General features: G+C 50.6%; 13 protein-coding genes across 13 annotated transcripts; 5 read left to right on the top strand and 8 right to left on the bottom strand.

Annotated features, from left to right (window-relative positions):
* Window positions 1-26: 26 nt before the first annotated feature.
* Window positions 27-1078, bottom strand: CC77DRAFT_1081889 (hypothetical protein; the record flags this gene model as incomplete). Its single annotated transcript, XM_018529344.1, has 2 exons — window positions 27-980; window positions 1029-1078. The coding sequence occupies 2 exons, from the start codon at window positions 1076-1078 to the stop codon at window positions 62-64; spliced, it is 969 nt and encodes a 322-aa protein (XP_018390186.1). The 3' UTR covers window positions 27-61.
* A 480-nt stretch (window positions 1079-1558) lies between these two features.
* CC77DRAFT_1091661 (hypothetical protein) lies at window positions 1559-2584 on the bottom strand (the record flags this gene model as incomplete). The annotated part of the gene is made up of 3 exons (XM_018529578.1): window positions 1559-2355; window positions 2417-2481; window positions 2535-2584. 3 exons carry the CDS (start codon window positions 2582-2584, stop codon window positions 1583-1585), a joined length of 888 nt encoding a protein of 295 aa, XP_018390185.1. The 3' UTR covers window positions 1559-1582.
* Window positions 2585-2603: 19 nt separating this feature from the next.
* On the bottom strand, window positions 2604-4415 carry CC77DRAFT_955901 (oxidation resistance protein 1). The gene is made up of 3 exons (XM_018535492.1): window positions 3553-4415; window positions 3160-3497; window positions 2604-3107 (listed from the first exon to the last, which is right to left on the bottom strand). The coding sequence occupies exons 1-3, from the start codon at window positions 4159-4161 to the stop codon at window positions 2963-2965; spliced, it is 1092 nt and encodes a 363-aa protein (XP_018390184.1). The 5' UTR covers window positions 4162-4415; the 3' UTR covers window positions 2604-2962.
* A 365-nt stretch (window positions 4416-4780) lies between these two features.
* On the bottom strand, window positions 4781-5977 carry CC77DRAFT_1005707 (hypothetical protein; the record flags this gene model as incomplete). The annotated part of the gene is made up of 1 exon (XM_018523371.1): window positions 4781-5977. One exon carries the CDS (start codon window positions 5975-5977, stop codon window positions 4781-4783), a length of 1197 nt encoding a protein of 398 aa, XP_018390183.1.
* Window positions 5978-6180: 203 nt separating this feature from the next.
* On the top strand, window positions 6181-6665 carry CC77DRAFT_1057954 (hypothetical protein; the record flags this gene model as incomplete). Its single annotated transcript, XM_018528082.1, has 3 exons — window positions 6181-6338; window positions 6408-6560; window positions 6617-6665. The coding sequence occupies 3 exons, from the start codon at window positions 6181-6183 to the stop codon at window positions 6663-6665; spliced, it is 360 nt and encodes a 119-aa protein (XP_018390182.1).
* A 510-nt stretch (window positions 6666-7175) lies between these two features.
* On the top strand, window positions 7176-8015 carry CC77DRAFT_1091657 (hypothetical protein; the record flags this gene model as incomplete). The annotated part of the gene is made up of 1 exon (XM_018529577.1): window positions 7176-8015. One exon carries the CDS (start codon window positions 7176-7178, stop codon window positions 8013-8015), a length of 840 nt encoding a protein of 279 aa, XP_018390181.1.
* Window positions 8016-8104: 89 nt separating this feature from the next.
* Window positions 8105-10106, bottom strand: CC77DRAFT_1017104 (hypothetical protein). Its single transcript, XM_018524337.1, has one exon. It carries the CDS (start codon window positions 9738-9740, stop codon window positions 8199-8201), a length of 1542 nt encoding a protein of 513 aa, XP_018390180.1. The 5' UTR covers window positions 9741-10106; the 3' UTR covers window positions 8105-8198.
* Window positions 10107-10296: 190 nt separating this feature from the next.
* On the bottom strand, window positions 10297-11546 carry CC77DRAFT_1017103 (hypothetical protein). The gene is made up of 3 exons (XM_018524336.1): window positions 11063-11546; window positions 10656-11000; window positions 10297-10605 (listed from the first exon to the last, which is right to left on the bottom strand). Exons 1-3 carry the CDS (start codon window positions 11160-11162, stop codon window positions 10520-10522), a joined length of 531 nt encoding a protein of 176 aa, XP_018390179.1. The 5' UTR covers window positions 11163-11546; the 3' UTR covers window positions 10297-10519.
* A 193-nt stretch (window positions 11547-11739) lies between these two features.
* CC77DRAFT_1017102 (hypothetical protein) lies at window positions 11740-13127 on the top strand. The gene is made up of 3 exons (XM_018524335.1): window positions 11740-12179; window positions 12241-12325; window positions 12380-13127. The coding sequence occupies exons 1-3, from the start codon at window positions 12060-12062 to the stop codon at window positions 12931-12933; spliced, it is 759 nt and encodes a 252-aa protein (XP_018390178.1). The 5' UTR covers window positions 11740-12059; the 3' UTR covers window positions 12934-13127.
* A 755-nt stretch (window positions 13128-13882) lies between these two features.
* CC77DRAFT_1057949 (hypothetical protein) lies at window positions 13883-15293 on the top strand (the record flags this gene model as incomplete). Its single annotated transcript, XM_018528081.1, has 3 exons — window positions 13883-14351; window positions 14413-14801; window positions 14865-15293. The coding sequence occupies 3 exons, from the start codon at window positions 13883-13885 to the stop codon at window positions 15291-15293; spliced, it is 1287 nt and encodes a 428-aa protein (XP_018390177.1).
* Window positions 15294-15353: 60 nt separating this feature from the next.
* CC77DRAFT_1091653 (seven-hairpin glycosidase) lies at window positions 15354-18785 on the bottom strand. The gene is made up of 2 exons (XM_018529576.1): window positions 15847-18785; window positions 15354-15793 (listed from the first exon to the last, which is right to left on the bottom strand). The coding sequence occupies exons 1-2, from the start codon at window positions 18429-18431 to the stop codon at window positions 15499-15501; spliced, it is 2880 nt and encodes a 959-aa protein (XP_018390176.1). The 5' UTR covers window positions 18432-18785; the 3' UTR covers window positions 15354-15498.
* Window positions 18786-18983: 198 nt separating this feature from the next.
* CC77DRAFT_1047309 (T-complex protein 1 subunit zeta) lies at window positions 18984-21482 on the bottom strand. The gene is made up of 11 exons (XM_018527489.1): window positions 21345-21482; window positions 21245-21298; window positions 21154-21194; window positions 21084-21105; window positions 20993-21034; window positions 20923-20943; window positions 20700-20873; window positions 19954-20649; window positions 19603-19906; window positions 19362-19552; window positions 18984-19312 (listed from the first exon to the last, which is right to left on the bottom strand). Exons 1-11 carry the CDS (start codon window positions 21384-21386, stop codon window positions 19277-19279), a joined length of 1623 nt encoding a protein of 540 aa, XP_018390175.1. The 5' UTR covers window positions 21387-21482; the 3' UTR covers window positions 18984-19276.
* A 76-nt stretch (window positions 21483-21558) lies between these two features.
* On the top strand, window positions 21559-23535 carry CC77DRAFT_1047308 (nucleolar protein 5A). Its single transcript, XM_018527488.1, has 3 exons — window positions 21559-22185; window positions 22238-22338; window positions 22395-23535. Exons 1-3 carry the CDS (start codon window positions 21686-21688, stop codon window positions 23339-23341), a joined length of 1548 nt encoding a protein of 515 aa, XP_018390174.1. The 5' UTR covers window positions 21559-21685; the 3' UTR covers window positions 23342-23535.
* The last annotated feature ends 887 nt before the right edge of the window (window positions 23536-24422 follow it).

Here is a 24422-nt window from a genome sequence, read left to right as displayed (position 1 = left end):
CGCATATCAAGAAGTGTATTGAACATTCCCTTCTCTGTTAGCCTATTACTATAGGGAAATATTAACTCCGCATTTCTTCGTCTTCACCTGATTCCGATTCTGAACTCAGTTCCTCTGATAAATTGTTCATCTCTTCCGGTTCGTCGCCGTCCTTTCTTCCATACCCAATCATCTTCCCTATGACATATTTGTCTTTCATTTCAGCAAGGTCCCAGCGTCTTTCCCAAGGACTCTTCTCGAGCAGAGCTATTGTCAAGTCCCGAAGGAACCTTCTAGAATATCCAATGCTCTCCCCATCCTTCAACCAGTGACCTTGTGCTGCTTGAGCGTACATTCGTACCAACACGAGCCTTATGATTGCCCCTTTAGTCGTGTTATCGTAGACAAGACGGACGTCGGATTGGTCGGGATAGATACGAGTTTCCTCAGTAATCTCTAGCAACGCCTCTAGGACACCTCGACAAAACATTCTGCTTTTGAGCTTGAGACATAGCACATATGCTTCGATCAACTCGTGTAAGTCGGGTTCGGGTGTCTCATCTATCCCTTCGTCATCAGAGTTGTCGGAAAGGTCTTTGACAGCAATATGACCATGATACAACCATTCGATAAGCATCGAGAATGGTCCAGGGCTGATATCATGGTGTTGATGTACTGCGATTTCCTTGCTATCGCCGGGCCAGCCTTGGCGACAGAACGGGCAGTTGACTGGTTGGTTGGTTTCACGCTTCTCCGTGTTCCACTGCTTCGTACATTTGTAGTGAAAATTATGACCGCAACCATTAGCGCAGAAGGTGAGCTCGTTGATACCGGATTCAAGCTTTGCCTTGCAGATGGGACATTCTGTGTCCACACCGAAAGGTTTGCGCTTCGGCTGAAGGTTCTTTTGGAAGAATTTAGATCTTTTGCAAAGGAGGTCTTCAGGAATGGTGAACTCTTCGTGATCTGCAACCTCGATGCGCACAATTTTGCGACCATATCTGAGAAGCGTTTAGCGATTGGTATGCTGTTAATTCCAGAGGACCTACTTGATAGCAATCTTCTTTCGAACACTGACACGCTTCTCGGCATAGGCCATCTTCTCCAGGGGTCCTTTATTCGTTGCTGGAATTGCGTGGATTAGGTCTTTAGCGAATGTAAACTCAACTGTTGAGTGGGCAATATGAAGTGAAGAGTCAAGTAGCTAGAGGATGGGTAGTCATTTATCCTTCAGTGGCGCCGCAGTTCTTCGACGCACAAAGGTTCACGAATAAGGAACACAGCAAACATAAGAATGTTCTCGTTGCAGGCAAAGATATCGTTGTTAGAGTACAGAAGTGATCGATTGATGCTATAAAGGATTCTGACTATATAGCTAGTACGCTAGTGCGTATGGAAGGTACCAACAACAACATGAGATGGCTCTTCCTTCTTCAATCGTCAGTGATTAGCCAGGGAATATAACTCGTACACGCATGTGGTCGTTCAGGTGAAGGGTAGAAGACGTGACAAATGAGTTTCATTGCTTGACAGTTGAGTCGACTAGATGCCGGTAGAGATCATTGAACACGGTAGAATAGGTAGAGACTGTTGACAAAAAGAATCACATATAGGAAGGGAAAAACAAGCTAGTTCCTGCAATAACCACTCCCTGCACTCCTACTGAAAATGACGTGACTTTGTCGTCGCTCACGGGGTCCATCTCTATGTTGAGCCTTTTCATCCACCCCTTCTTCAATGTTTCGAGATCCTCCCTCCTGGCTTTCTTGAAGAAACTGGGCTTGACCCACTCACGCCTTAAGTCGATAATGAATTCTCGGATCTCATCGTCACACTTTCGCTCTACAAAAGCCCACTCCAAAACGTACTCCATAACGTCATCCAAAGCCGTCCAGCTGAAAGGAGCTTCTGCAAAGTAAATGATGATGACTTTGGCTTTGAAGGACGGGTCTTCAACAGCGTTGGCCATAGTCCAGAGTTTGAGCATCACTAGACTGAAAGTACCATTGCTATAGGCAATCTGAGAAGGTATGCTCAGAGTGGAGGTGTAAATCCAGTCTAGATAAGTCTGAACAGCCTCAGGATCCAGGTCAGACTTCAGGTCTAAATGATTGAGCAGCGGATCGTTCTTCCAGCTAGCTCGACACATCGGGCATGTCGGTGCAGAATCTTTGTTAACGCCGGTAGTGGATTTGCGTTTCCAAGTTTCGATGCAGACTTCGTGGACGTTTTGTCCGCACTCGATGCAGAAAGATATATCTTTTACCGTAGCGTCCAAGGTCTCGTGGCAGACACAACACTCATCAATGCTGGCGATGGGCTTCCGATGTTTCTGGAGGCAGTCTTTGAAGAATCGAGAGGTGCTACATATGAGATCTAGAAAGTACGCACAGTGTCAGTACAGACGTCTGCCAAAACAGATGTGGGTAGTTGATACCTTCATGCACGGTGAAACGGCGGTCCAGGTTAGGTATCTTGAAGCGGACGATCCTGTTGCCTATGCTGCACTACGTTAACATATTACACTTGCCTGTGTGAAGGGTTGAGCGGCATACTTTACTGGTCCCAGCTTCTTAGTCGCTCCTTGAGATTCAGTGGTCGCCATGCTGACAGATGATGATGTTGGGTATTGAGAGTGCTATGGATTGAAGGGAGTAGAAGATATAGCCCTAGGAGAAGTAGATAAGACACTGGAAGGTGAGACTTAGGCCAGATGTTTGTGATCTAGAGGCGGTGGATAGTGAGACAAGGTGAGACCCAGAAAGACATGGTCTTAGGAAGTGCCAGATGAGGGATAAGAGCGTGTACGAAACAACCAAATGGGTATATTTTGCTCTTTACCTTAGCCAGTTTTCGACTTCAGGTATGGTATCTGTTCTAAGTTACGTAGCCTAACACTTTACCTTTAGGCGATATCACTGCGTGGCCAGTGCTCAACACAACGAACCCCGCGTTCGCAGAGGGTGTTGCCAGGAAATATTTCTTATACGCCGACATACCACAACTCAACACCCATGACCTCGAATTTCTTGCCATCGTCGCTCAATGGCTCGTTGCCAAACGTAGGGCAGGTGTCCGAGACGCCATTCTCGAGGTTGTCGTCTAGCCATAGACCGTAATGACCGTCCCTGTGATGCTGTTAGTCGTGTGAATCCTGGAGTATTGGTCACGTCTACTTACCCGCCACCAACACTCAGATAGCTGTGTTCGCAGAAGATCATGTAGTCATTCACCCCACTATATGGGAATGCCTTGAATCTTATCCTTTCTGGCGTGCTCGCACCGCTCTTAGTGGCCCGACCATTCTGTGGCGGCGCTAACGAATCGCCCTTTCTCTTCGGCGAGGATATGGTAGTCATTCGCACAGCGTCTGTTGTGTCTTCAGACGGTGGGGGTGGGAGGTTCATCTGCAGGTCAGAGAAACCATGGAGTATGTGCGCGCGCCACAGGAAGCATTCACCGTTGCCGTAGAATGACGTAGAGGGACGTGGGGCGTCTGAGAGGTATGCGCCGAAGATCTGTCGCCAGACGTGAGCACGCGTTCTGTATTTGTGATGACATTTGGGAACTTACACCTCCACTGCCGTCCTTGACCACAAGCACGAAGCCGCCTCTCTTTCCCCAATAATCCTCAGACTGCTTGTATAGCGTCCCTAAGCTGACGCCATTCTGTTCCAGACTGTATGCCAACTTCCACTCGTCCACCAGCTGTAACCTTGGAGGTAGCAGGAGCCTGATCTCTTCTGCCAGCGCCGTGCTCAGGAGCTTGCCCTTTTCTCGCATGCCACCTCCCCATCCTTTCAGGCTCAGCGGTGTCAATGGCGGTGGTTGGAAAGGACTGGCTATCCGGTGTGGTGGTTGGAAGACGGCGTTCATATCTGAGGTAGTGGAGGAGACGAGACTCGCAAACGTGTTGGAGAGGGAAGATGCGGTGGACTGCAACTGCGATTGCACGTTGCCTATGCTGTTGCGATTACTGTTGGACCCCGATCGTGATTGCGCGTCTGATTTAGGACTCGTTTCCGTGTTCAGTCGTCGCAGGATGCCCGAGACTGCATAGGATACGGGATATGTGAAGTAGGAAGACGAGCGATTGGGGGTAGAGCGCTGGGGCGGCGGTGAGGTTTGTGACGACGGAGAGCGGACTGGTGGAGAAGACGGGGTATCTGATGGGTACGACATGAGCGGCAACTAATTACAATCGTAGCGATGTTCCTGAATTAATGTGGGTCGCGTGTTGGAGGTGGTGTGCTGGGGCTGTCGCAAGTCAGAGTAGCTGTGACGTTGCGCAAATTTAGTGGGCTGACAGCTGCTTGGAGCCTCACAGCGCCAGCAGCAGGAGACATGGCTGTTACATAAGCAAGCTTGTGAATGCGACGGATACATTTTCAGTCGCTATAATGAATAGCCGCCAATAGAAGGCAGGACGACGATGTATGCTTAGTGATTGCTTCACCCCTCTGGCTCCTCGATGTGTAGCTCCGCAGCCCTGACCGCTAGCATGCTAGCGCCTCCCTAGAAAGCTTGATCTCCGCTACCCGATAGGGCTGACCTCGCGTATCCATTGTGCATTTCAGAGGATTCCTATAGTCAGCTTACTGGGCTCTGTCGAGTTCGAGGAGATGAATAGGCATGCTTGGTGCGATCGCGGGCATTGTCATACTTAACCCATTGTTATGTGCAGGCATCACGTTCTGCATCTCGTGGTGTGCATTGATTTAAGAAGCTATGCATCTCTAGTTGTTCTTTACTAGTCTTTACACTCTGCCATTCTCTGTCACGAGTACAGCTTGTGAGTTGTCTATGTACTCTGGACATTCTCTGTGGTCGGCTCGGGAGTCGCAGCATCCGCTTCTTCTGTTGCCGCCGCAAGATCCCTATCCAAATTCTTTTCATCTTCTACAGCCGCCGCCTCATCATCTCCATCTTCTGCATCACCCTTGAGCTTAGCACCCTTTCTTTCTGGCATAACTGCCATGAAAGCCTTGCCCCAGTCTCCAAATTCCATCCACTTGAGCATAATCTCTAGCACATGGTTCGTGACTAGGACTTGCCGACTCTTCATCTCCAGGTATTCGCCAATGGGTAATTTTGCTGTCTTGATCCCACGCTCCACAGCGCGCTTGTGACAGATGCCCTTGTGCCGGTTTTTGTCTACTAAACCACCAATTATGTAGGTGCTGTTGGGCTTCAGGTGCGTAAGAACATTGTCGGACTCGGATGAAAGATAGACAACTTCGCCTTCCTCCTCTGCAGCCTCTGCTTGTTCCTGCTCACTCGAACTGTTGGATTCTGCTGACGTCTTCAACGCACCAAGAACTTTTCCACCCTCTGGTCCTGACATCCACTGCTTGGCCTTCTCAGAGACTTCCACAAAATCTTCCTCGAAGAACTGGAAGCCTTTCCAACTCGTGTACTGTTTCGCTAAGATTCCATCGAACCGCTCCTTCATTTTGCCTCCAAAGCTGCTCAGTGCTAGGTGAGCTCTGAAGTTTGCCTTTCGGTTATCGCTGTAACACCTCGTGATTTGAAGTCCTAAGCTCTTGAGCTCATTGTCGAACATCAGCTCCTCGAAATCGCAGTCGAAGATTACTGTGATGGGTACTTGTTTTCCAGTTGCTTGTCTGGGAGGACGTGAAGGTGGTGGTCTCGGTCTCTTGCCATTCTCATCTGTAGGCATCTTCGCCCACTCTTCCCGTCGTCGCTCCTTCTTCTCTTTGACTTTTTCTTTTCGCTTCAATTTGCGATCTTCGCGTCCAGATTCCCAACGCTCGAGCCGTCTTTGCTTTTTGAGCTGGTTCTTTGACAACTTTGGCTCTGCGCCTTCACCTTCAGCTGGTGTCCCGGTAGTCTCAGTAGAACCAGCTTGATTGCTATTCTCCGCAGCCACGGGTAGTTGTTCGTTTGGTGTTGGTATGGCAGCTGCGTCCGCCACGTCCACATCACCATCCGCATGTTCCAGCTTGCGCATCTTCGCAGGACGCTCTTCAGAATCCATTATTTCGTGGTCGTCCATCGATTAGAGAAATTAGGTCGTGATGCCTTTTGTCCACTCAGCATCGACAAAATTATGCTCACTCACTCCTTAGCGTGCCAAGCCAGATCCCTGTCATCGCGGCTTCCCGAGCTCGAACCTCACTTCACGTCTCCGCATTGACGACACCTTGGAACCCCAATTGAGCCACGAACAAATCGCCCAACATGCCGCAGGATATGCCGCCAACGGGCGGCTACAGCCCCGTACAATACAAGCGCAACTTGCCCGTACGAGGCTTCCGCCCCGCCGCATACCTTTTCGGAACCGCGGCGCTCATGACATACGGATTCTGGAGGGTTGGACAGGGAATCAGGGAGCACAAGTACGCGCATGCTCGAAACTGGACACGGCGACGTCCTGTAATATGAGGGGGAGTGCTGACAGATCACAGCGAACTCGCGCGCGAGAAGATGTGGGCGCGGATACACCTCATCCCAGCACTGCAGGCCGAAGAAGACCGGGACCAAGTACGAAGACATTTGGCGGACAAGGCGAGGGAGAAGGAGCTACTTGGCACAGAGACCAAGGTCTACAACAGCGACAGGTACGTGCTTGAAGACATGGCTTCTCACAGTACATTGGCTAATCATCTGATGACAGATTCGTTCGACCTACATTCGCAATCACCCCCGAGCACGAGACGAAATAGAGTGGCATACCGCTTTGTACGTGTATATACAAATTCAGAGGTCGTTGGCAAGACCAGGCTCATAGTGCCAATGCCTAAAGAACTGCTGTCTCCAAACGGAATCCTTCTTTGTGTTTGAAACTATGACGCAGACCACGCTCTCTAGACTCCAGAACAACGGAACTCTGGTTCTGATAGGGCCACTGCTTGTGCATCCACCTAGTCACAATGTTTTCGACCCTGCTGACTATGTCACACACTGTAATAGGGTCTAGTTTAAAGTACGGCTCGTAGACGTTGCAATTCTTAGTTTCACGACAACTCACAGTGACACCCTAGCGCGCTCCATCGCGCTGTACCTCACGCCCTGTGAGGCGCTACCTCCCGTATACACTTTACACTTTCACCAATTGCACACCACCTTCACGTTCCTCTTCCATACATCAGCTTCACTGACCGTCCTCATTAACACTTCAACCGCACCTTGAATACCAATCCTCGACCAAGTTTTGAAGACATCACAGCTCAACCATGTCTTTCTTTACTAACATGCTCCAAGGTTTCACGAGCACAGCACCTATCCGCACAAACTCTCCGCCACATACAAGCGGCAATGTCATCCCCAGCCAAATTGACGACGAAGACTGGGAGATTGTCAACCCACACGAAGCTGGTGTCTCTTACTACGACCGCGTCACACTTCTCCTCGGTCCTCGTCAAGAGACGCGCCATCAGATCCTCCTCGTCGACATACCTAAGTTTTCTAAACTTTTGAATAAACTCAAAATGCACGCGCCATTACGCCGCACCATACATCTCTCCTTCATCGACCTATCGATGGTAAAATTGTACCTCAATTCCCAGTCTATATCCGCTGATGCAATGGCCATTGAGTTGTCCTGGATAGACATCATCAAGCTAGCTGCCACGGCCAATACGTTCCAGGACACCGTCATCGAAGATAGGGCACTCGCAGCGCTGACGCAAAAGGCTACTGTAGCACTCTCGCCTGGTAATGCAGTATCACTCTTCAAGGAGGAAGACTTTGCATTTGCCTACACATACCACACCGAGACGGGCAACAGGGACAAGCTTATCAGGACGCTGCGTGATGTTCAACAAATGGACGAGCGTGAATCTGATATACCTGTGGTGAAGCTGCCAAAGGCTAGAGATGTGAAGCCGAAGCCGGAGGAGGTCAAGCAGAAGGTTTCGGATACCAAGTACAGTAAGAGTGTGTTGAAGGATAAAGGATTGAGCGCTGCAAAGAAGGAGGGAGATGACAGGGTGCACCCGATAAGGCAACCAACCGTGCCACCTAGCATCGAAGCCTTGAAGCGCGGGGATGCGAAGAATTTCGTTTGGTGCTGACAGAAGGGACACAAGCACCAAGGAGTGGCAGATGTCATGCTGTGTTGACACCTGAGAAGAAGCATGTCTCCCAACAGAAGATATACTGAGGTTTGTAGTAGATGGACAGATTATCTTCCCTTTTGGAACTTAACTTGCCTACGACGTTATGAATGCCTCCAGAGAAGTTAATGATACCACAAACTAGATGCGTAAACTATTTCCCTCCTTTTCACATCTCGAGCATAAACACGAGCCCTCAAACCACGGCCACAACATCTCCTGCCTTTGCTCCATCGGAATGCGTTGAACATTCAGGTAGCTACAGAATAACTCCTCACCCTTTGCAATAGGCTTGATGGCAAAGAAGCTCACAGTTGTACTTCCGTTCTCCCTTCTCCACTCTACATTCGGTTCGCAGCTGTGGTTGAATAGTGGTAGATGCGGCGTGATTTCGTCGACGAAGCCAAGTCGCGGGTCGGGAGACCCAGCTTTATTGTTCGCTAGACGAGTCCAGATCGAGTGTAAGATGTCCGTATCGAAGTTACGATTTGTGAAGATATCGACGCCAAGTTGTTCTAGGATCTTGATCGGAACAATGACTGACTCATTGAGAGTGAACACATCAAGATGCTCTTTGTTGGCAAGAGGCTTCAGACGCGCAATCAGCGGGTGATCTAGCGGTGAATGATCAATACCAGATTGGACGCATGTCGCCAGTAGCCGCAACATGAGAAGGGATCGTAGAGGCGAAGCGTTGTGCGTCAAGCCCTTGGCGGGTTTCTGGAGCCACGTAAAGTCTTTACCGCAGATGACTTTGTGATAGGTGTTCATTGCGAGATTGAGGCATGCTGCTGAGCAGTAGCTTTCAGCGCAGCATTCTGCCTGTGTTGGATTTTCCGGTAAGCGCGCGTAGCAATTACAGCAGGAGTCCGAGGATGGTGTACTACATATACCGGTAGCGGTTCGATCTGTAAGTATACATTCGCCAGCTTGTACCTCGCGAGCTGCGAACATGCCTAGCATGTCTTCATTCGAGTCCTTGGCCAAGCTACTTTGGCCCAGATAGCACGTTGCCTCTGTTTCGCCCCCTCGAAGCTCCTGATTAACGAGCTTCACGAGTTCTGGAGCCCTTCTGAGATGGCGTTCAATGGTCCATGGATACTCTACAGCGAGTACTCCACCATCTCTTATCCTATCTCTGAGCTCGAAAGATGTACCACCCAATGGTATAGCAGCCTCTTCTTTCCGCTTTAAGAGCTCACGTAATTTAGCAAGTCTCTTTCGGGTTTCTTCCTGCCGCCGCGGATCTGCATCGATTGCTGATTCGTCTAGAATTTCTGCTGCATCCCATTGGCAATGACAAGCTTGCAAAGCAGCTTCAAGCAAATTGTAAATGTGCGCCCTTTCTTGGTCGTTTCCAGGAGCTCTTTTCTCAAGAACCTTGGCTTTATACGCGTCAGCGACAGCAAGTTCGGGAAACCCAAGGATCATCATGCAGTTTCCTCGGCGTGACCAGGCATTGAAGTCGTAGGGTTGGCGTGCAATGCGCTCATTGTAGCTGTCGAGCGACTGCAGAGCTTCTCTGACCACACTGAGGTGTGATCGACTAGAAGCCAAAAGATCGATGGGCGGACCTGCTCCGGGGCGATAGATGGACGGCACCCAGCGCTGTGACAGTCCTCCATCTGTCGAGTCTGCGCATACGTTTGCGCTCGCTGGCGAAGCGAGACCTGTACTTTCCATTCCTAGCTGTATTCAGAGCCAAAGGCACTGGACGTCCCATGCCCATACTTCCTGTCAGTCCCGTGGAAGGGACGTGCACAGAGGTTGACGATGTTTGACGTCATCGCGGAGAGGATGCGGTTCACCTCGGCGCACAACCACCCCTCCACCACCAACACTATGGACTAAACATCCATAATACCCTAGAACGGAGAACACAAGCCTTTATTTATGGACAGCGAACAGAGTAGGCACATATTGCGACGCAGATTGTGCTGGCTGAGTAGCGCGTCAGCTTCGGAGTAATACCCTCCGACTGGACTCTGGGCGAGGCTGAGCATAAAGCGGTCTACAGTTCTCGACCAAACAGCAGGTCACTCGAAGAAGGGCGCATCGTGGTATGTTCAGGAGAGTAGGGTCAGCCTGGCATCCTCTGTTGGCTAATGTTTAGAACCTCGAGTCCGCGTACCCTACTATGGACAAGCTACATCAAACCTAGCAAGGCGAAACAAGTGGAGGCCAGTAGCTACACGTCGAAATGCCTCGGTAAACCCAAGGAACTCAACACTGCACGCCCCTGTCCTGCACGCCCCTGTCACACACGATAGGGAGAATTGATACGAAGATGACAGGCTCATTCGCTAAGCCTTATGGCCAAGAGAATCATACTGCTTTACAGGCAAGCTTGGTATTGCTTCTAAGAACACTGTTCTACGGAAAAGACTGTACAATATCTAAGATCGACCGGACTCCCGCAATGTTTATCTGCCATCACCAATGTTGCATCGATTACTACGTATCTAGCAGTAATCGGCAATGTTGTAAGTGGGGTATATGTGGCTAGTTCTGCACGCCGGACTGCCACCCTTGACGTAAAGCTTAGTCGCTGATTGTATGTCAGATTGTCTTCATGTGATTTTCAGCCTTGTTACTTACAATCTACCGGAAGATCCTTTCGTGGCTGCCTCACAATAGTCTGGCTCTTCTCACCCGGCGTGAGGTCATTCTCGCATTCAATCTGCTCGTTACCTCCGCTGACAGTTGTGCTACCAGTCCACAGGTCAATGTGGTGGATGCCAGCGTCCCAGTCGGTAGTGCATTGAGCGCAGTAGTCCTCGAAACGAAGATACTTCTTCGTGTATGGGTCGTAGATGATTTCACATTGTGTGAATTCGCCAGGGGCCGAGGCAAATGTCAAGGGGTCGGCATAGGTACCTGTACCGCCAGCCTTGTAGCCGCGGCCGCAGTCGTAGGCGGTGGCCGGACCGGGAGGATCGTTATCTGCAGGATTGAAGATACAGAGTCAGTTTATGTCTCATATGCATTTCATACAGTCAACCTACCTGGGTATCCGTAAAAGGTGTGGGTGACCTTGGAGACTTTGGAGCAGCCCAAAGCCGCAAGGCTGAAGGAAGACAATGCGACAAGTACTGAGGCGCGCATGTTTGATGATTGGGAAAAAGACAATGATCTTTGTGATCTTTGTGAGCTTTGTTATGATCTGGAGTCTTTCTCAAGCTGGTCAGTCATCTTTTATACTCTGTGTCTAGCAAGGCGGTAAGGCTTTCGTGAAGAGGCTACGGAACTCCAGTTTAGTCCACGTCTAGTTCTCACGATCACAAACCCGTTTCTGGACGAGGCGCTGAATAGACTGGGGCCGCATCATCTACAATTAGAAGATCACCACGCGTAGCCTACGCTTTGGTGGGTCGTCGTAGCTCGAGGGGGCTCTTTTCTTCGTATTTCACAGATTTTTATGTAAAGTGCTTGCTTTGTCACGATATGCTTGCCTTCATGATGCATGAAGCTGACGAAGCTGAACAGATGGTGTGCGATTAATTAATGCGAACCTTTTCCGTGGAGCAAGACTAGACATACTAAGAGGCGGGAGCGTCCCGTCTCGGGGTCGACCGCCGCTGCAGCCAATCGACGCACGCGTAGACATCTTGTGGCGCTGATGACGCATCATTCTGGTATCACAAAACACCGAAAGCGGTTCCTGCATCGCAAGATTGCTCGGAATGGCTCGACTTCAGCTTCTGTATTCACGCACCACCTACGTATGTGTATGTGTACGGCCTACGATAGGCTATTGGTGATGGGGCCGATCAGGCTGGCCTGTTGTTTTGCAGCGATCGTTTCTTGTTGCATCACAGCCTTGTGAAGATGCAGCAAGTTTCCTAACTAGACAGTGGAGCCGCATTTACGAGCAATAAGCCCCGGCCCACCTCTTGAGTCGCCTACTGCAACGCCTTTCGACTCGCGTCTATCAGCGGCACTCACATTCAGCAAGCCCTCAGACTTCACAAGATCATGCCGTATTCTAGCATCAGTTCTTGGATGGCTTTCAGCCTCGCCTCAATTATAGTTCCTATTCAAGTCGCTTCCAGCTCGAGAATCGCGACGTTTACGGACGGGCAGTGCAAGAATGCGTTCCAAAGTATCAATGCAGAAAATGGCGTAAGTGTACCTATACGAACTGCATGTGAGACACAGACTGACTTCGCCCTCCAACAACTAGTATCCTAATGGTACTTGCACTCGATTGGCCGACCAGGGAAAATACGAGAGCTTTCAGGTCGTAGGTCTTGATCCAGGCTGCAGTGGTAAGTCGTTGCGTTGTACTTTTATAGAAAAGTTGCACTTACTGAAAACACTAGCTACCATCTACGGAGCCGATAGCGAAGAATTCGTACCATGCTCTTCGACAGTCCTCCAGTTCGATCAGATAGCCGAGTGCTATAACTCGTCTTTCGTCTATTACAGCGTCGATGCTTGTACACCACCTGATCAAATATCGTCGTCGTCGCTGATTGCAACATCATCGTCCTCCCCATCTTCGACCCCATCTTCTAGTGCAGTGAGCGGACCCAAGAAGAACAACACTGGTGCTATAGCTGGTGGTGTAGTTGGTGGCGTGTGTGGACTTGCTCTCATCGCTGTCGCTATCTTTTTACTTCTACGGCGTAAGAAGAAACGGGATCAAGTGCCAGAGATACCCTCCGACGAGCGACGAGAGGTTGGTGGAAGTGCAATTACTGAATTGCCACATGAAGATCGAAAGCAAGAGATGGATTCCAAGAACATAGCACCTCAGGAAATCGGTGCCAAGCCTAGCGTGGAAATACCACCCGCTGAGCTGCCAGGCGACGATGTTGCTCAGGATTCTCAGTACATACCTGACTCTCAGCTCACTATCGGTGAGAAGCGCTAAGATCATTGGAGATAATTCCGCAAAAGAACGAAAGTGTTAAGGAGTTGAGAGGCGTGAGTATAGCTTCAGGGTCCCAGGATATGTTGTGAGAGTAGGTCGAGGCCAGTCGAATGTAACATCTCAATTCAACTAGGAGTATCCGTCAGGTTCAGGAAAGGTTAGCTAACTGCCAATTCTATCCTTTTAGTGCGCGTCTAGTATACCGCTAAGAAGTGGTCCAGAAACAGGGCTGAGGGATATCGTCTTCTTCACACACTACCACACAAGTGCACGTAAGGTGACATTGCGATGGTGCATCCATACAGTCATTCAGCAACAGTAAGTCAGTGGACCTGTACCTTCAATTCCTCGACAGGATGCCAATCCAATCGTGCGTTCAGGACGGCGACCCCGCATGCGATAAGCCTCGCGGACACAACTCCGCCGCATCACACATGATTTCAACCTTGTCAAAAGACTACCATCAGCCGCACAACGCTATATGTGAAGCTTGATGACTCTGTATATAGTTACATTCTTCAGCTAACCGTGAAGCATCTGCCAAGCATACACTAGACAAGAGTGACCTTTCCTCAGCTGCCTTGGGTAAAGCCACCCTTAGGTCTTTGTAGTAATTGACAAGGAACTTACACAACAAGATACTAAAAAGATAAACTCTCTGGCGCAGCATGGAATGGCTGTTCATGGCGTGGCTGAAGATGAGCGCCACTATCGAGATACATCGTACAGTCTCGACTCCAATTGCTTGGCTGGGATACATGTATGCGGCAAGAATGCACGAAACATGTATAAGAGTGACCTACATTGAGTCCAGCTTCTGAACTCATCCTACTAACAATAAGACAAGATCTCAGCATCACATCTCTTCGATCACAGCCATCTCTCTCAGTTGCATCTTCACGTATTCACCAGTCAATCTCTTTACCATATTCCACGACTAGTCTCTAGAATGCAGTCCATACAAGATAAGGTGAACAAACTGACCAGGCTCCCATCTCCTTCGCAGCGAGCTCCCGATCTTGCAAGTGGCCGCGTTCGCCTGTATCAAGATTTCAACTGGAATAGCAACAATACCGAAATCAACATCCACGATGGTTACTCCCAGAAGAGCCGCCATCGAGTAGACCAAAGGCTGTTCGACAAAGCTAGTTGGATTGCATTCAATTTGCCGGTCGGGACCGTCCTTACGTTCATGGACCACCTTCCAAGTGTGCCCGCCTCGGGGAAGTACGCAGACCTCTCTGATGCCGGCCGTACGCTCGACCTCATTGGGACCGGACAAACCGAAGGCGTAGATCTCGATCGGTTGCAGATGAATGACAAGATATCGCAATTCTTTTGGCGCACGGTTGACCTGAATCAAGGCGCAATCGAGCTTTTCGACGACCAAGACTTCACGAATAATCGTGTTACCATATGTGTGTCGATTCCAATTCCAGCAGGTCGGCTTTTGACGGCTAACATATCCATGTGCTGTAGTCTTGAGCGAGTGGGCCCCTAAAACCCTCCACACCATGGATCGATGGTGGATAAACGATAGAACAACGTCCCTACGATGGAAAAGTCTGGATCGCGAGTCTGTTGAGCTCTTCGACAATCCAGACGGCAGAGGCGAGAGCTTCAACAGGATCATGGGCGGTGGCGAAACCCGAGAGGTCCGGAAGCTACAGGATTTCGGCTTCAACGACCGAATAACAGCATTCAGATGGAGCAACATCAAGCCAATATACGAGGTCGTCCAGCCTGTAGTTATTGCAGAGACCGACCAGGATGTGGATCAATCAATCTATGAGGAAATATGGGCGAAGAATCTTGGCGACGAACAAGCCTTGGTGGCCATTAAATTCGCCAAAGAATACACGATCTCGGTACGTTTTGGATGTAAGAAATGTCTGTGAGACGTACACTGATCTTATACTTCCCTTTCATAGATCACCACAACAGTGAGAGATACATACGCCACTGGTGTGGCCGCCGAGTACTCTGTATCTGGCAAAGCAGGCATTGGTATTGTTGAAGCTACAGTAGGATGGAAGGTGGCAGTCAAATTCGACTACGAGCACGAAACCTCCAAATCTACGAGTGTGACAACCACACTGACTGTAGGCATCGATCACTCCATCATGGTACCCGCTCGTAGCAAGAAACTTGTCTATGTTACCATTCACAGGAGCAAGGTCAACTCGAAGACGTACACTACCAAAGCCAAACGTTGGTACAATGAACGTCTTACTGGATCTCATCAGAGCAACAGAGACGGCCAAGAACTTTGGAAAAGGGATGAGACGGTGCAAATTACTGTTGACGGTGGTTTGCAAGGCAAGACAGAGATAGTTTTAGGCGAGACAAAACCGTTGTAGCAAAGGCGTAATGCATGGTTTGTTGTCACCAGATATGGCGATAGTGCATAGAGTTCTTACATGGGTAGAGTAATGCAATGGCTATTATGTTTCACCTAAGGTCAGACCTCAATGACGACTATCCAATGCAGTCGGTATACCATACATCAACACGCCAAAACTCCATGCGACAACCTGAGCAGAAATCCAAGCTCACTGAAGTCATCTATGTCGGCCGCTTGAAAGGATGCGCCTCAGTATTCAATACCCAATCATCCAAGCTAATCAGATCCTCTTCCGCAAACAACAAGTAGAAGTACTTAAGCGTCTCCGCTAGCCAAAAACTCTCCATCTCATCGTTGAGCTCCGGCGTCAGTTTGGTAACGTCGTCGATGGCTGAGTTACCAAACTCAGTGGCTGTATGTTGGTCGATGGCGAGGAACATACGCCATCCTGCATCGCGCCAGTGTGAATCGCCAGTTATGCGGTACATGTACCAGACGGACTCTATGGCTTCGGGGCTATCCAGATGTTAGCGACTAGATAAACCTTGTCGTGAAAGTAAGTGACTCACCGGAGAATGTAGTTCTTGGCCCCAATCCTCGTGACACCCGGTGGCAGACGGTCCTCTTGAATTCTGTTCTGCACATAATCTTCGTGGTTCATGACTGGCTGTGGCGAATAGACGTATGGGAAGTTGGGCAGCGTAAGACTAGCCTGCGGCGCAAGCTCCGCAATGTTCGAATCAGGTTGAACTTTGGTGGGTGGCCCCTCGCCTTCCTCGGACTCGCCGCCCATGACCGACTCGTGGTCCTGCGAAGCGCTCGCTGATGCAGACGCAGACGCGATCACGGATGACATGTGTGCAATCTCTACATCGTCTACGTGTTCGATAATTTGACGCTTATCCAGCGTATCTGCGTAGACCAAGGAAGACGTGGCCTGGGCCTCAACCGCAGCAGCTACAACAGGGGTAGGCGGTGCGGTCATCGCAGCAAGTTCTGCCTCATACCATGATGAAGCGGACGCAATCTGCGACTCGTACACTTTGCGCTGCTCCTTGTAGGTTTCTATTCGGGACTCATATCGTGGATCGATGTACTCCCAGTACGCTGTTTGGTTCCATGTACAGTCTTTCCTGTCTTCACATGGAGCAACCTCAAACGATTCCGGCATGATGCCGGTCGGAGTCATGCTGTAACTCCAGACGCAGCCCTCTGTAAGCTTCTTTGCGATCTCAAGATCCTCAGGGCGGTCGAATAGCTTTGCGCCCATGCCGAACATACCACCAGCAAAACAGGTGAGATGTGCGTTTTCAGCAGTTAGGTCACCCGCTTTGGTAGCATCGATATTGGATGGGACGTTTAGCTTGCCGGAAAAGAGAATGTCTTCCCCCTTCGGTAGCATTGGTCGAAAAATCAGATGTTTCTTGACGACATCCATCGACTGTTCGTACATGGTCCGGTACTTCTCAATCTGGCCACCAAGAAGCAAGTACTGCTTGGGCAGATATTCGTACGTAGAGTCCGACATACCGCCTAGCGTGAACTCTTCGCGTCCGTAGCTGGAGCTTGATACAAAACCTTGGGGTATGCATTCTGGGGGCGTCGGCTTAGCGTAAGAGGCGGACGAAGTCGAAGAGGCGACCTGAGCATCCAGCACCGCTTTCGGTGGTTCAGACTCATCGATATCGAGCTGTCGCTTTTCCACTGCACTGCTGTCCCAATCCTTGATCTTCGCCTTTCCAGCGGTACCGGGAACCACGGAGTCTTCCTTGGCAGCTGTGTCAGCCGGCACATCATCTTGCGCAAGCACGACAGGGTCCGGCAAGTCTAATGGTACGTATTTCTTGCCTTCTGGAGAAAGCATCTCGGTAGGGGAGGGTGTAGCAGGCTCAGCAACAGTTGACGACAGGTCGTCAAGATAACCTGCTGGAGCTTTGAGAGGCGCCTGGGGAGGCATATCGATATACTGTCTTCCGCATCCGGAAGCATCCAGATATGTTGGCCACATTCCAGGGAGTTGAGTCTTCCCCTGAAATTCCTCCAGGTTGTCCGTGATGCGTGCAATGGCATCGTAGTACTTGTGTTCTCCTGTGAGCTGCGCGAGTCGAGTGAATTCCATAGAAAGTGACCCTATCTCGGCCAGAACAACATGTGCGCTAGCACGGTGCTGTTGAGACGCGAAATCAGGCCTCCAGTAATAATACGTCTCAGGCATCCGGTTGGGTGTGTCAAACGCGCTTATAAGAATTTCGGCGAGCTCTACCGCCTTGGCTAGCAGATTCTTATACTTCTTGTCGCTCAAATCGTAGGCAGCCAGCAGCCCACCAAGATAGCGAATAGTTGTTTCGAACAAGGGGATATCAGCGCGCGGGGTCGTGGTGAAATCGATCCTATCCACTGCCTTTATAGCCTCTTCGAACTCATCCTTGAGCCCCATTATCCACAAAGTGTCAAGGGCGTCTACCAACGTTGCACCCCAGTGGGCAAAGGGATCTCTGAAAGTACCAGACTGTGGCCGCAGCTCGTCGTGTAACCAGGCATTTGCCTTGTATCCTTCCCAAGACTTCTTTGCTACACTTCTGATCTTGTCCAGTTTTGCGATCCTTTCGGCCTTTGCTGTCGCATCTTCCGGCTTGAACTTGGCTTGAATCTTAGGTATGGATTTCGGGGTGCCAGACGGCAGCTTGATGAGCGATTCGGCGGCAACGGGGAAGTGTTCGGGAAGTTTCGTCCAGTGAATGGCATCAATAATTGATGATGGTTCCAATGCGTTGTCCGCAATAACGGGCTGGCCATGTGGTTGTGGTCGAATGGGTGTAGGGATAGAGGGCTTCTGTTGCTGCTCGGTGACAGCAGGGCTCAATGCTGACGAAGGAGCCGGTGTCTTCACAGGAGGCGGCGTCTGAAGTGACTGCGGAGTACTAGCTGCGGGTACATCTAGCACCAGACTTCTCGTCTCATGTGCCACAGCGGGACGCGGAGGAGTGTCCTCCTGTGGAGCCTTCTCAGCATCGCTTTTCAGGCCAGCTGAGCCAACGGCGTTCGATGCAGCTTCTCTCCATGCCGCCGCGCTTGAACCCCCAAATTTGTATAGCGCTAGTACAGCAATAACAGCAAAGACAAGGAAGGCGCGGTAACGTCGATATCGAAACATGGTGGAGGGAGCGTGGGAGAATCGAAAGGCGGGTATCGCGAGCGCTTCGTCGCCGAATGAGGAATGGAAGCGTGGAAGGAGTGTATCGCGTCGCTATGTTGTCGCTGCCATCTGAGCGCGAATGTAGTGAAAGGAACAGGAACTCGAGCCAACAGAAAGTGAACGACTGGCAGGTGGCTTGTCTTGTTTCCAACAGTCTTGGCTCTCGACACAGCAGCTAGCGTATGCACGCCCTGGAGATCTCTCGATGGGTCCGTAGCAGATCTTTCGCTTTACAATTTCGCGAAAGAAATATGTGAGAGATAAGCATTCAAAACAAATACGGAATGACATTCTTTATAAGACATATACACGTTGCCGTCACTTTCCACATGGCATCTTCTAACTTTAAGATGCTCTGCGCTCCCGCACGCGAGGCCACGCCCCCGCACCAGAACAGCATCCGTCCTAGCCGAACGCTAAATTTAAGCTTAAATTACCCTGGCCAAAAAGGGGTCCAGCATTGGACATCTCTGCATATGTTTCAGCTGTGCAGAACGCGTTTCAACCACGAAGTCTGTCTACACATGTGTTTGACAGACGATAAAATTGGACCCCAAGTTCCTACGATCAAAGTATCAAGGGGAATGTCAATCACTCCGATGGAACTAGGCTGGCCATGTGACGCGATCGTATTATTTTAATCTATTTAGACAGAGTCGGCATGCAGCACCGGCACAAAGTAGGCTTCGCTACCTTTCATCTACTTGTACTGCACATTTTTCGTACTTCTATATCGGTAGAATGTTGCTCACACGATGGTGCTGCGGTAGCCTGTCTTGTCTTCCAGATATAAAGCGATACTATCACTGCTCCTCGCCGCCAGGTCCAGGTTGTCGTCCCTAGGTATCGGTTAGCTTTTGTTGTTCTGTAGTCGGTGTATCTACTCACCATCTGTCGTGCTTTGAGCATCTCGTCACACAACAGCAAGTTCGACGCGATACCGGTAGCGGATGCAATGCAGTTGCGCAGTACTCGGAACGAATCGTAGACACCTTCTTGAGTAGGGTCCATTGCTTCTCCAGTTGCAAGGTTCAAACCGACGACATTGCCCTCGGCGTGCTCGTCCTGCAGCGCAGCCACTGTTATTTGGTAAGCATAGTAAAGTGGAAAGCAGCAGAACGATACTTACACGAATCCTGGATATCATGACCCGAGTTCGCCGCAAGTGTCTTAGGAATGACAAGCAGTGCGTCAGCGAAGGCCGATACACCCCACTTCGCTTTACCCTTGACTGTCTTCTTGAATTGCTCACTGTTGAGATGAGCTGCGCATGCGACTTGGAAAGCACCTCCACCTGGTACGACGCTTCCGTCTACGATCATGTTGTACACACTCCTCAAACCGTCGCGAACGGCGTCCTTGATCTGAGCAATGGTGTGTGTATTTGGGCCTTTGATAAGTAAAGTGACGGACTTTGGCTCCTTGACATCCTCCTGTTTGTTGTGAGCGTGTGCCCTATTATTTTACTGGATTCACCTACAATGAATGTGTACTTCTCCTCACCAAGCTGGTGCTCGTAAACAAGACCTGCGTATCCGAGGACATCTGGTGTCATGTCGTCTACACTGTTTTGCGATGTGCCACCGCACACCAGCTGGAGACGCTCCATGTTCCTCCTCTTCGCTCTTCTCAGCGCGAAGATTCCGTTCTTGACAAGGACATCCAGACTGAGCGGGTCGATACCCTTCTGGTTTATTATCACGAAGCCCTTCTTAGGGTCGTCGCCGCAAACCTCCTTCTTCAGCTCCACGATCTTCCTCAACTTCTCGTCAACGAAGCGGCGCTCGCTCTCAACAAGCTTCTCCCTCTGTTCGGCGCTCGAGTAGTAGAAACCAGAGTTAATCTCAGACTTTTCGTACTCTAAACTGACGTTGAGGGTCAGGATGTATGCGTTCTCAACCCTCTTAGCCATATCCGGATGCCTTGCGCCGTGGTCTAGAGCAAGTCCTCGGATAAGCTGTGTGTCGGCGGCGGTGCGATGTTGCATAGTCATGATCTCAACCATGTGCAGATCTGGCTTCGCGGGCGCTTGGTAGATTGCGAGTACGGCATCGACAATATCGGGGGTCAATTGTTCGGCAAGCGAGCTGTTGATCTTGGTCGATAGCGAGGTTCGCGCGACAGAGAGGAGGAGCTCGCGGTCGACTTCCTTTGTGAGCTTGAACTCGTCAAGGAACTGTATATGATCAGCGAATCTTCACCGAACAAACTTTCTGATGTCTATACCTTCAGTGACTCTGTCTTCGCGATGTCGTAACCGTCTGCGATCACTCGGGGATGGAGGCCCTCGGCGATGTAGCGGTCAGCCTGCTTCAGTAGTTCTCCAACCAGCAGTACCACTGATGTTGTTCCATCGCCTGTGATTTCGTCTTGCGCTGTTGCTGCTCGTGCAATCATGACCTGCGTTGTTTGAGTCGCAAATCGGGAACGGAGGGGTGCTAGGACATACAGCAGTGGGGTTTTGGATTTGCTGGTATGTAGTTAGCCTTTGAAGATAATGTTGTGGTGGAGGCACATACCATCTCCTTGAGCAGAACGCTTCCATCTTTTGTGAGCTTGATCTGGAGACCTCGTCAGAACATGTCCCATGTATCTTCTCAGTGTTCATACTCCTCCTGCACCATCTACGAGCCTATATTCTGTTAGATTCTCGTTCAAAAGATGGTTTGTTGTTCCTTACATCTTAAGTGTACCGCGGGGTCCCAGATTTGAGGCAAGAACCTATCACCAAAGTCAGACAGTCTCTCTCTTCTCCCTGAAGCATTCCATACCTGCTGCAGACCCTCACCGGCCGAGATGTTCACACGGAGAGCCTCCCCGCGCCTCTGTGCATTGTTAGCGGTGCCTCTGCGCTGCAAAGAAGCGGCGTACCCTCGACTCGGCTTTGGGATTGAGAAGTTGTGCGGCCGACATGCTGAAGAGAATCTATACGGGTATCGAACAGTGCAGTAACCAAGCAAATGATGTATGGCGGGGCAAGATGCTGTTTCCGCGTTGCCTGGCGCGTCCCTCTTCTCAAGCACTGAATTCTAAGCGGGCCTACTTAGCGCGGAAGCTCGGGCCCTGAAAAAGTTCGAAGCTTTCCACACCACGAACTTGCGACCGTTCACACCTCCATCCCGACTGCGGAATTTCCAGCGCACACACCAAATAACGACTCAGCTCGTCGCGCCGAAATCCGCAATACTTGCGCGCCAACAACTAACGCCACGATGAGTGTAGACTACCTGCTACACGAGAGCCCTGTCGGCTATGCCGTCTTCAAGGTCGTCCTCCAACCCGACACCATTGGCAGCCGTCTCGCGGAAGTGCAGAAGGCTGTGCAAGATCTCGACAAATTCGGAAAGACCGTCGAGCTCGTCGGCCTTGCGCCGTTCCAGGGCACCCAAGATGCCCTCTCCGAGATCAACGATGTCTCGGAAGGCATCATGTCTGATTTCCTGAGGGCTACGCTCGAGACCAACCTCCCCAAGGCTGGAAAGAAGAAGACCATCACGCTTGGTGTAAGCGAGAGCAACTTGGCGGGTAGCATCAAGGCTGCTTTCCCCAACCTCGCGTGCGAGACTGCCGTCACCTCCGAAGTCGTCTCTGACCTGCTTCGCGGTCTTCGCCAGCACAGCGGCAAGCTCATCAAGCAGCTCCAACCCGGCGATATCGACCGCTCCATTCTTGGTCTTGGACACGCCTACTCTCGCGGCAAGGTCAAGTTCAGGTAAGCTTCGCGCACGAACTGCATGGCAATCGGACGCTAACATCTATTCCAGCGTCCAGAAGCAGGACAACCACATCATCCAGGCCATCGCGACGCTCGATCAGATCGACAAGGACCTGAACACCTTCTGCATGAGGCTTCGCGAGAACTATGGTATTTTCCCTCCATTTCTGGAGACTTGGAACAGCTGCTGACTTGGTGCTCCTTAGGCTGGCACTTTCCCGAGCTCGCCAAAATCGTCAACAGCAATGAACAATACGCCAAGGTGGTCTTGCAGATTGGTGACAAGTCGCGTCTGAGCGACGAGGATCTTCACGAGCTCGCTGCTGTCGTTGATGACGACGAGAGCATTGCGCAAGCAATCATCAACGCTGCGAGGACCTCTATGGGTCGTGATCTTTCTGCAGCAGACATGGAGATTGTCATGGCTTTCGCAAAGAGGACCGCTTCCCTGGCTGCATACCGCAAGCAGCTCAGCAACTACCTCGGAAGCCGCATGAACCAAGTCGCTCCTAACCTGGCTGCTTTGATCGGTGACACCGTTGGTGCGCGCCTTATCTCTAAGGCTGGTTCTTTGACCAACCTTTCCAAATACCCTGCCAGTACCGTCCAGATTCTCGGTGCCGAGAAGGCGCTCTTCCGAGCCCTCAAGACCAAGGGAAACACTCCCAAGTATGGTCTTATCTACCACAGTTCGTTCATCGGCCGCACTGGCCAGAAGTCAAAGGGAAGAATCTCGCGTTTCCTTGCCAACAAGTGCTCCATTGCCTCCAGGATTGACAACTTCTCCGACACACCAACATCGAAGTTCGGTGAGGCCCTCAAGCGTCAGGTCGACGAGCGCATTGAGTTCTACGCATCTGGTGCTCCTCCTGCGAAGAACGCGGCGGTCATGCAGGCTGCCATGAACTTGGTCCTGAATGACATTGGTGTCGAGGACCCTACTGCGACCGCCACTGAGGATGTTGAGATGGCCGATGGCGTCACTGCCGCTGCTACTGAGCAGGCTGTACGCAAGGAGAAGAAGGACAAGAAGAAGTCCAAGAAGTCAGGCGATGACGAGGTCTCTGACAAGAAGTCCAAGAAGGAGAAGAAGCGAAAGGCTGGTGACGAGGAGGATGGTGAGAAGAAGAAGAAGAAGAAGAGCAAGGCGTGATGACCTGCCCTAACCAGCTGTATTCATACCCTTCTCGCATTCTGGATCGGCGTTTTACGATGTGTCGGTGTTTTTGGAGTTGTTTTCTGTGCTAGTTAGAGAGGACTGGATCTGGGCTATGAGTTTCCGCACGCTGTTCACGAATGGTGGATGGTTCTGTATACCTCGAGCTGTTATCAAAGTTACAAAAGCATGATTCTTCCACAACTTGACATGGCGATGATGAAGTGCGCGGGTATCGCAACCAGGCTAGATTGGTGCACATGTGGAGCGTGCCTGAATTCCGGCCCAATCAGAGACCCCTGCAAGAGATCGGAGCGCCAAGACGCTTAGGCCACATGCAAGCTGCGAACCACCAGACAACTATCTATAGAATAATTCACGATGAACGGTGATACAAGCTGCAAATGCTGGCGCATTAGTAGTTCGCCAGTACCGAGTGACTTTTTCGACGGCTGCATGTGGTGTTTGCGGCCATTCGCATGTATGCACGGCAATTAACGTCAGGCAGCGGCTAATGCGCCTCTTTGTATGTCGCATGTTTATGGTGCAATGGAAGAGATACATCACCTGTTTGTTCGGGACTATTACTAGAGAGCAAAGTAATCGGTCATCGCAATATCGTTGAGCTAGGTAGCTACAAAGGGGCTGTTCCGGCAAGCATATGACGAAGGGGAACGTTGGTGAAAACGTCAACATGTCATGTTTGATACGCCTAAGACCTAACACAGCAGCCGGCATAGACCCAGGGTTCATTCACAGTGCGCAGCGCCCCGGACTCGTCCACTGCTCTGGCGTAAACTGTTTTTCTGTTCTAGGGCTCGTCGTAACCCAAGCTTTGGCCCGCTGCTGTCCCAAATCGCTCGAATGCCTACTTGAAGCCCTGAACCCCCCGAGAAGGTCTGGAGACTTCCTTCGCACTTTCTCTTCCTCTATTGTCCTCTCTCTTTTCTGTACAATTTTCTAACGCTGCAACTACCTTTCCATCGATACAGCTCTTGCGGAGGCGGTTGTCATCAAGATCTCGTTAGACATCGAAACTTGGTGTTCCTTGCCGTGCATCAGACGCTCTTTAGACATC

Source organism: Alternaria alternata, assembly GCF_001642055.1.
Source record: "Alternaria alternata strain SRC1lrK2f unplaced genomic scaffold CC77scaffold_3, whole genome shotgun sequence".
In the NCBI taxonomy this organism is placed as follows: domain Eukaryota; kingdom Fungi; phylum Ascomycota; class Dothideomycetes; order Pleosporales; family Pleosporaceae; genus Alternaria; species Alternaria alternata.
Note: the sequence above shows the minus strand (reverse complement) of the source record. Positions and strands in the feature narration are given on the sequence as shown.

Excerpts from the sequence above, each read along its gene's own strand:
- CC77DRAFT_1017104 (XM_018524337.1), bottom strand. The coding sequence starts at position 9,740 with ATGGAAAGTACAGGTCTCGCTTCGCCAGCGAGCGCAAACGTATGCGCA.
- CC77DRAFT_955901 (XM_018535492.1), bottom strand. The coding sequence starts at position 4,161 with ATGTCGTACCCATCAGATACCCCGTCTTCTCCACCAGTCCGCTCTCCG. Across the intron at positions 3,498-3,552 it reads TCAAGGACGGCAGTGGAGGT|ATCTTCGGCGCATACCTCTC; the intron begins GTAAGTTCCCAA and ends GTCTGGCGACAG. Across the intron at positions 3,108-3,159 it reads TATCTGAGTGTTGGTGGCGG|GGACGGTCATTACGGTCTAT; the intron begins GTAAGTAGACGT and ends ACAGCATCACAG.
- CC77DRAFT_1047308 (XM_018527488.1), top strand. The coding sequence starts at position 21,686 with ATGAGTGTAGACTACCTGCTACACGAGAGCCCTGTCGGCTATGCCGTC. Across the intron at positions 22,186-22,237 it reads CGCGGCAAGGTCAAGTTCAG|CGTCCAGAAGCAGGACAACC; the intron begins GTAAGCTTCGCG and ends CATCTATTCCAG. Across the intron at positions 22,339-22,394 it reads GAGGCTTCGCGAGAACTATG|GCTGGCACTTTCCCGAGCTC; the intron begins GTATTTTCCCTC and ends GGTGCTCCTTAG.
- CC77DRAFT_1017103 (XM_018524336.1), bottom strand. The coding sequence starts at position 11,162 with ATGCGCGCCTCAGTACTTGTCGCATTGTCTTCCTTCAGCCTTGCGGCT. Across the intron at positions 11,001-11,062 it reads CACCTTTTACGGATACCCAG|ATAACGATCCTCCCGGTCCG; the intron begins GTAGGTTGACTG and ends TCAATCCTGCAG. Across the intron at positions 10,606-10,655 it reads AAAGGATCTTCCGGTAGATT|CGACTAAGCTTTACGTCAAG; the intron begins GTAAGTAACAAG and ends ACATACAATCAG.
- CC77DRAFT_1017102 (XM_018524335.1), top strand. The coding sequence starts at position 12,060 with ATGGCTTTCAGCCTCGCCTCAATTATAGTTCCTATTCAAGTCGCTTCC. Across the intron at positions 12,180-12,240 it reads GTATCAATGCAGAAAATGGC|TATCCTAATGGTACTTGCAC; the intron begins GTAAGTGTACCT and ends TCCAACAACTAG. Across the intron at positions 12,326-12,379 it reads TCTTGATCCAGGCTGCAGTG|CTACCATCTACGGAGCCGAT; the intron begins GTAAGTCGTTGC and ends TGAAAACACTAG.
- CC77DRAFT_1091653 (XM_018529576.1), bottom strand. The coding sequence starts at position 18,431 with ATGTTTCGATATCGACGTTACCGCGCCTTCCTTGTCTTTGCTGTTATT. Across the intron at positions 15,794-15,846 it reads GCCAAGAACTACATTCTCCG|CCCCGAAGCCATAGAGTCCG; the intron begins GTGAGTCACTTA and ends ACATCTGGATAG.
- CC77DRAFT_1047309 (XM_018527489.1), bottom strand. The coding sequence starts at position 21,386 with ATGTCGGCCGCACAACTTCTCAATCCCAAAGCCGAGTCGAGG. Across the intron at positions 21,195-21,244 it reads CCGGTGAGGGTCTGCAGCAG|GTTCTTGCCTCAAATCTGGG; the intron begins GTATGGAATGCT and ends CTTTGGTGATAG. Across the intron at positions 20,874-20,922 it reads AAATCCAAAACCCCACTGCT|GTCATGATTGCACGAGCAGC; the intron begins GTATGTCCTAGC and ends CAAACAACGCAG.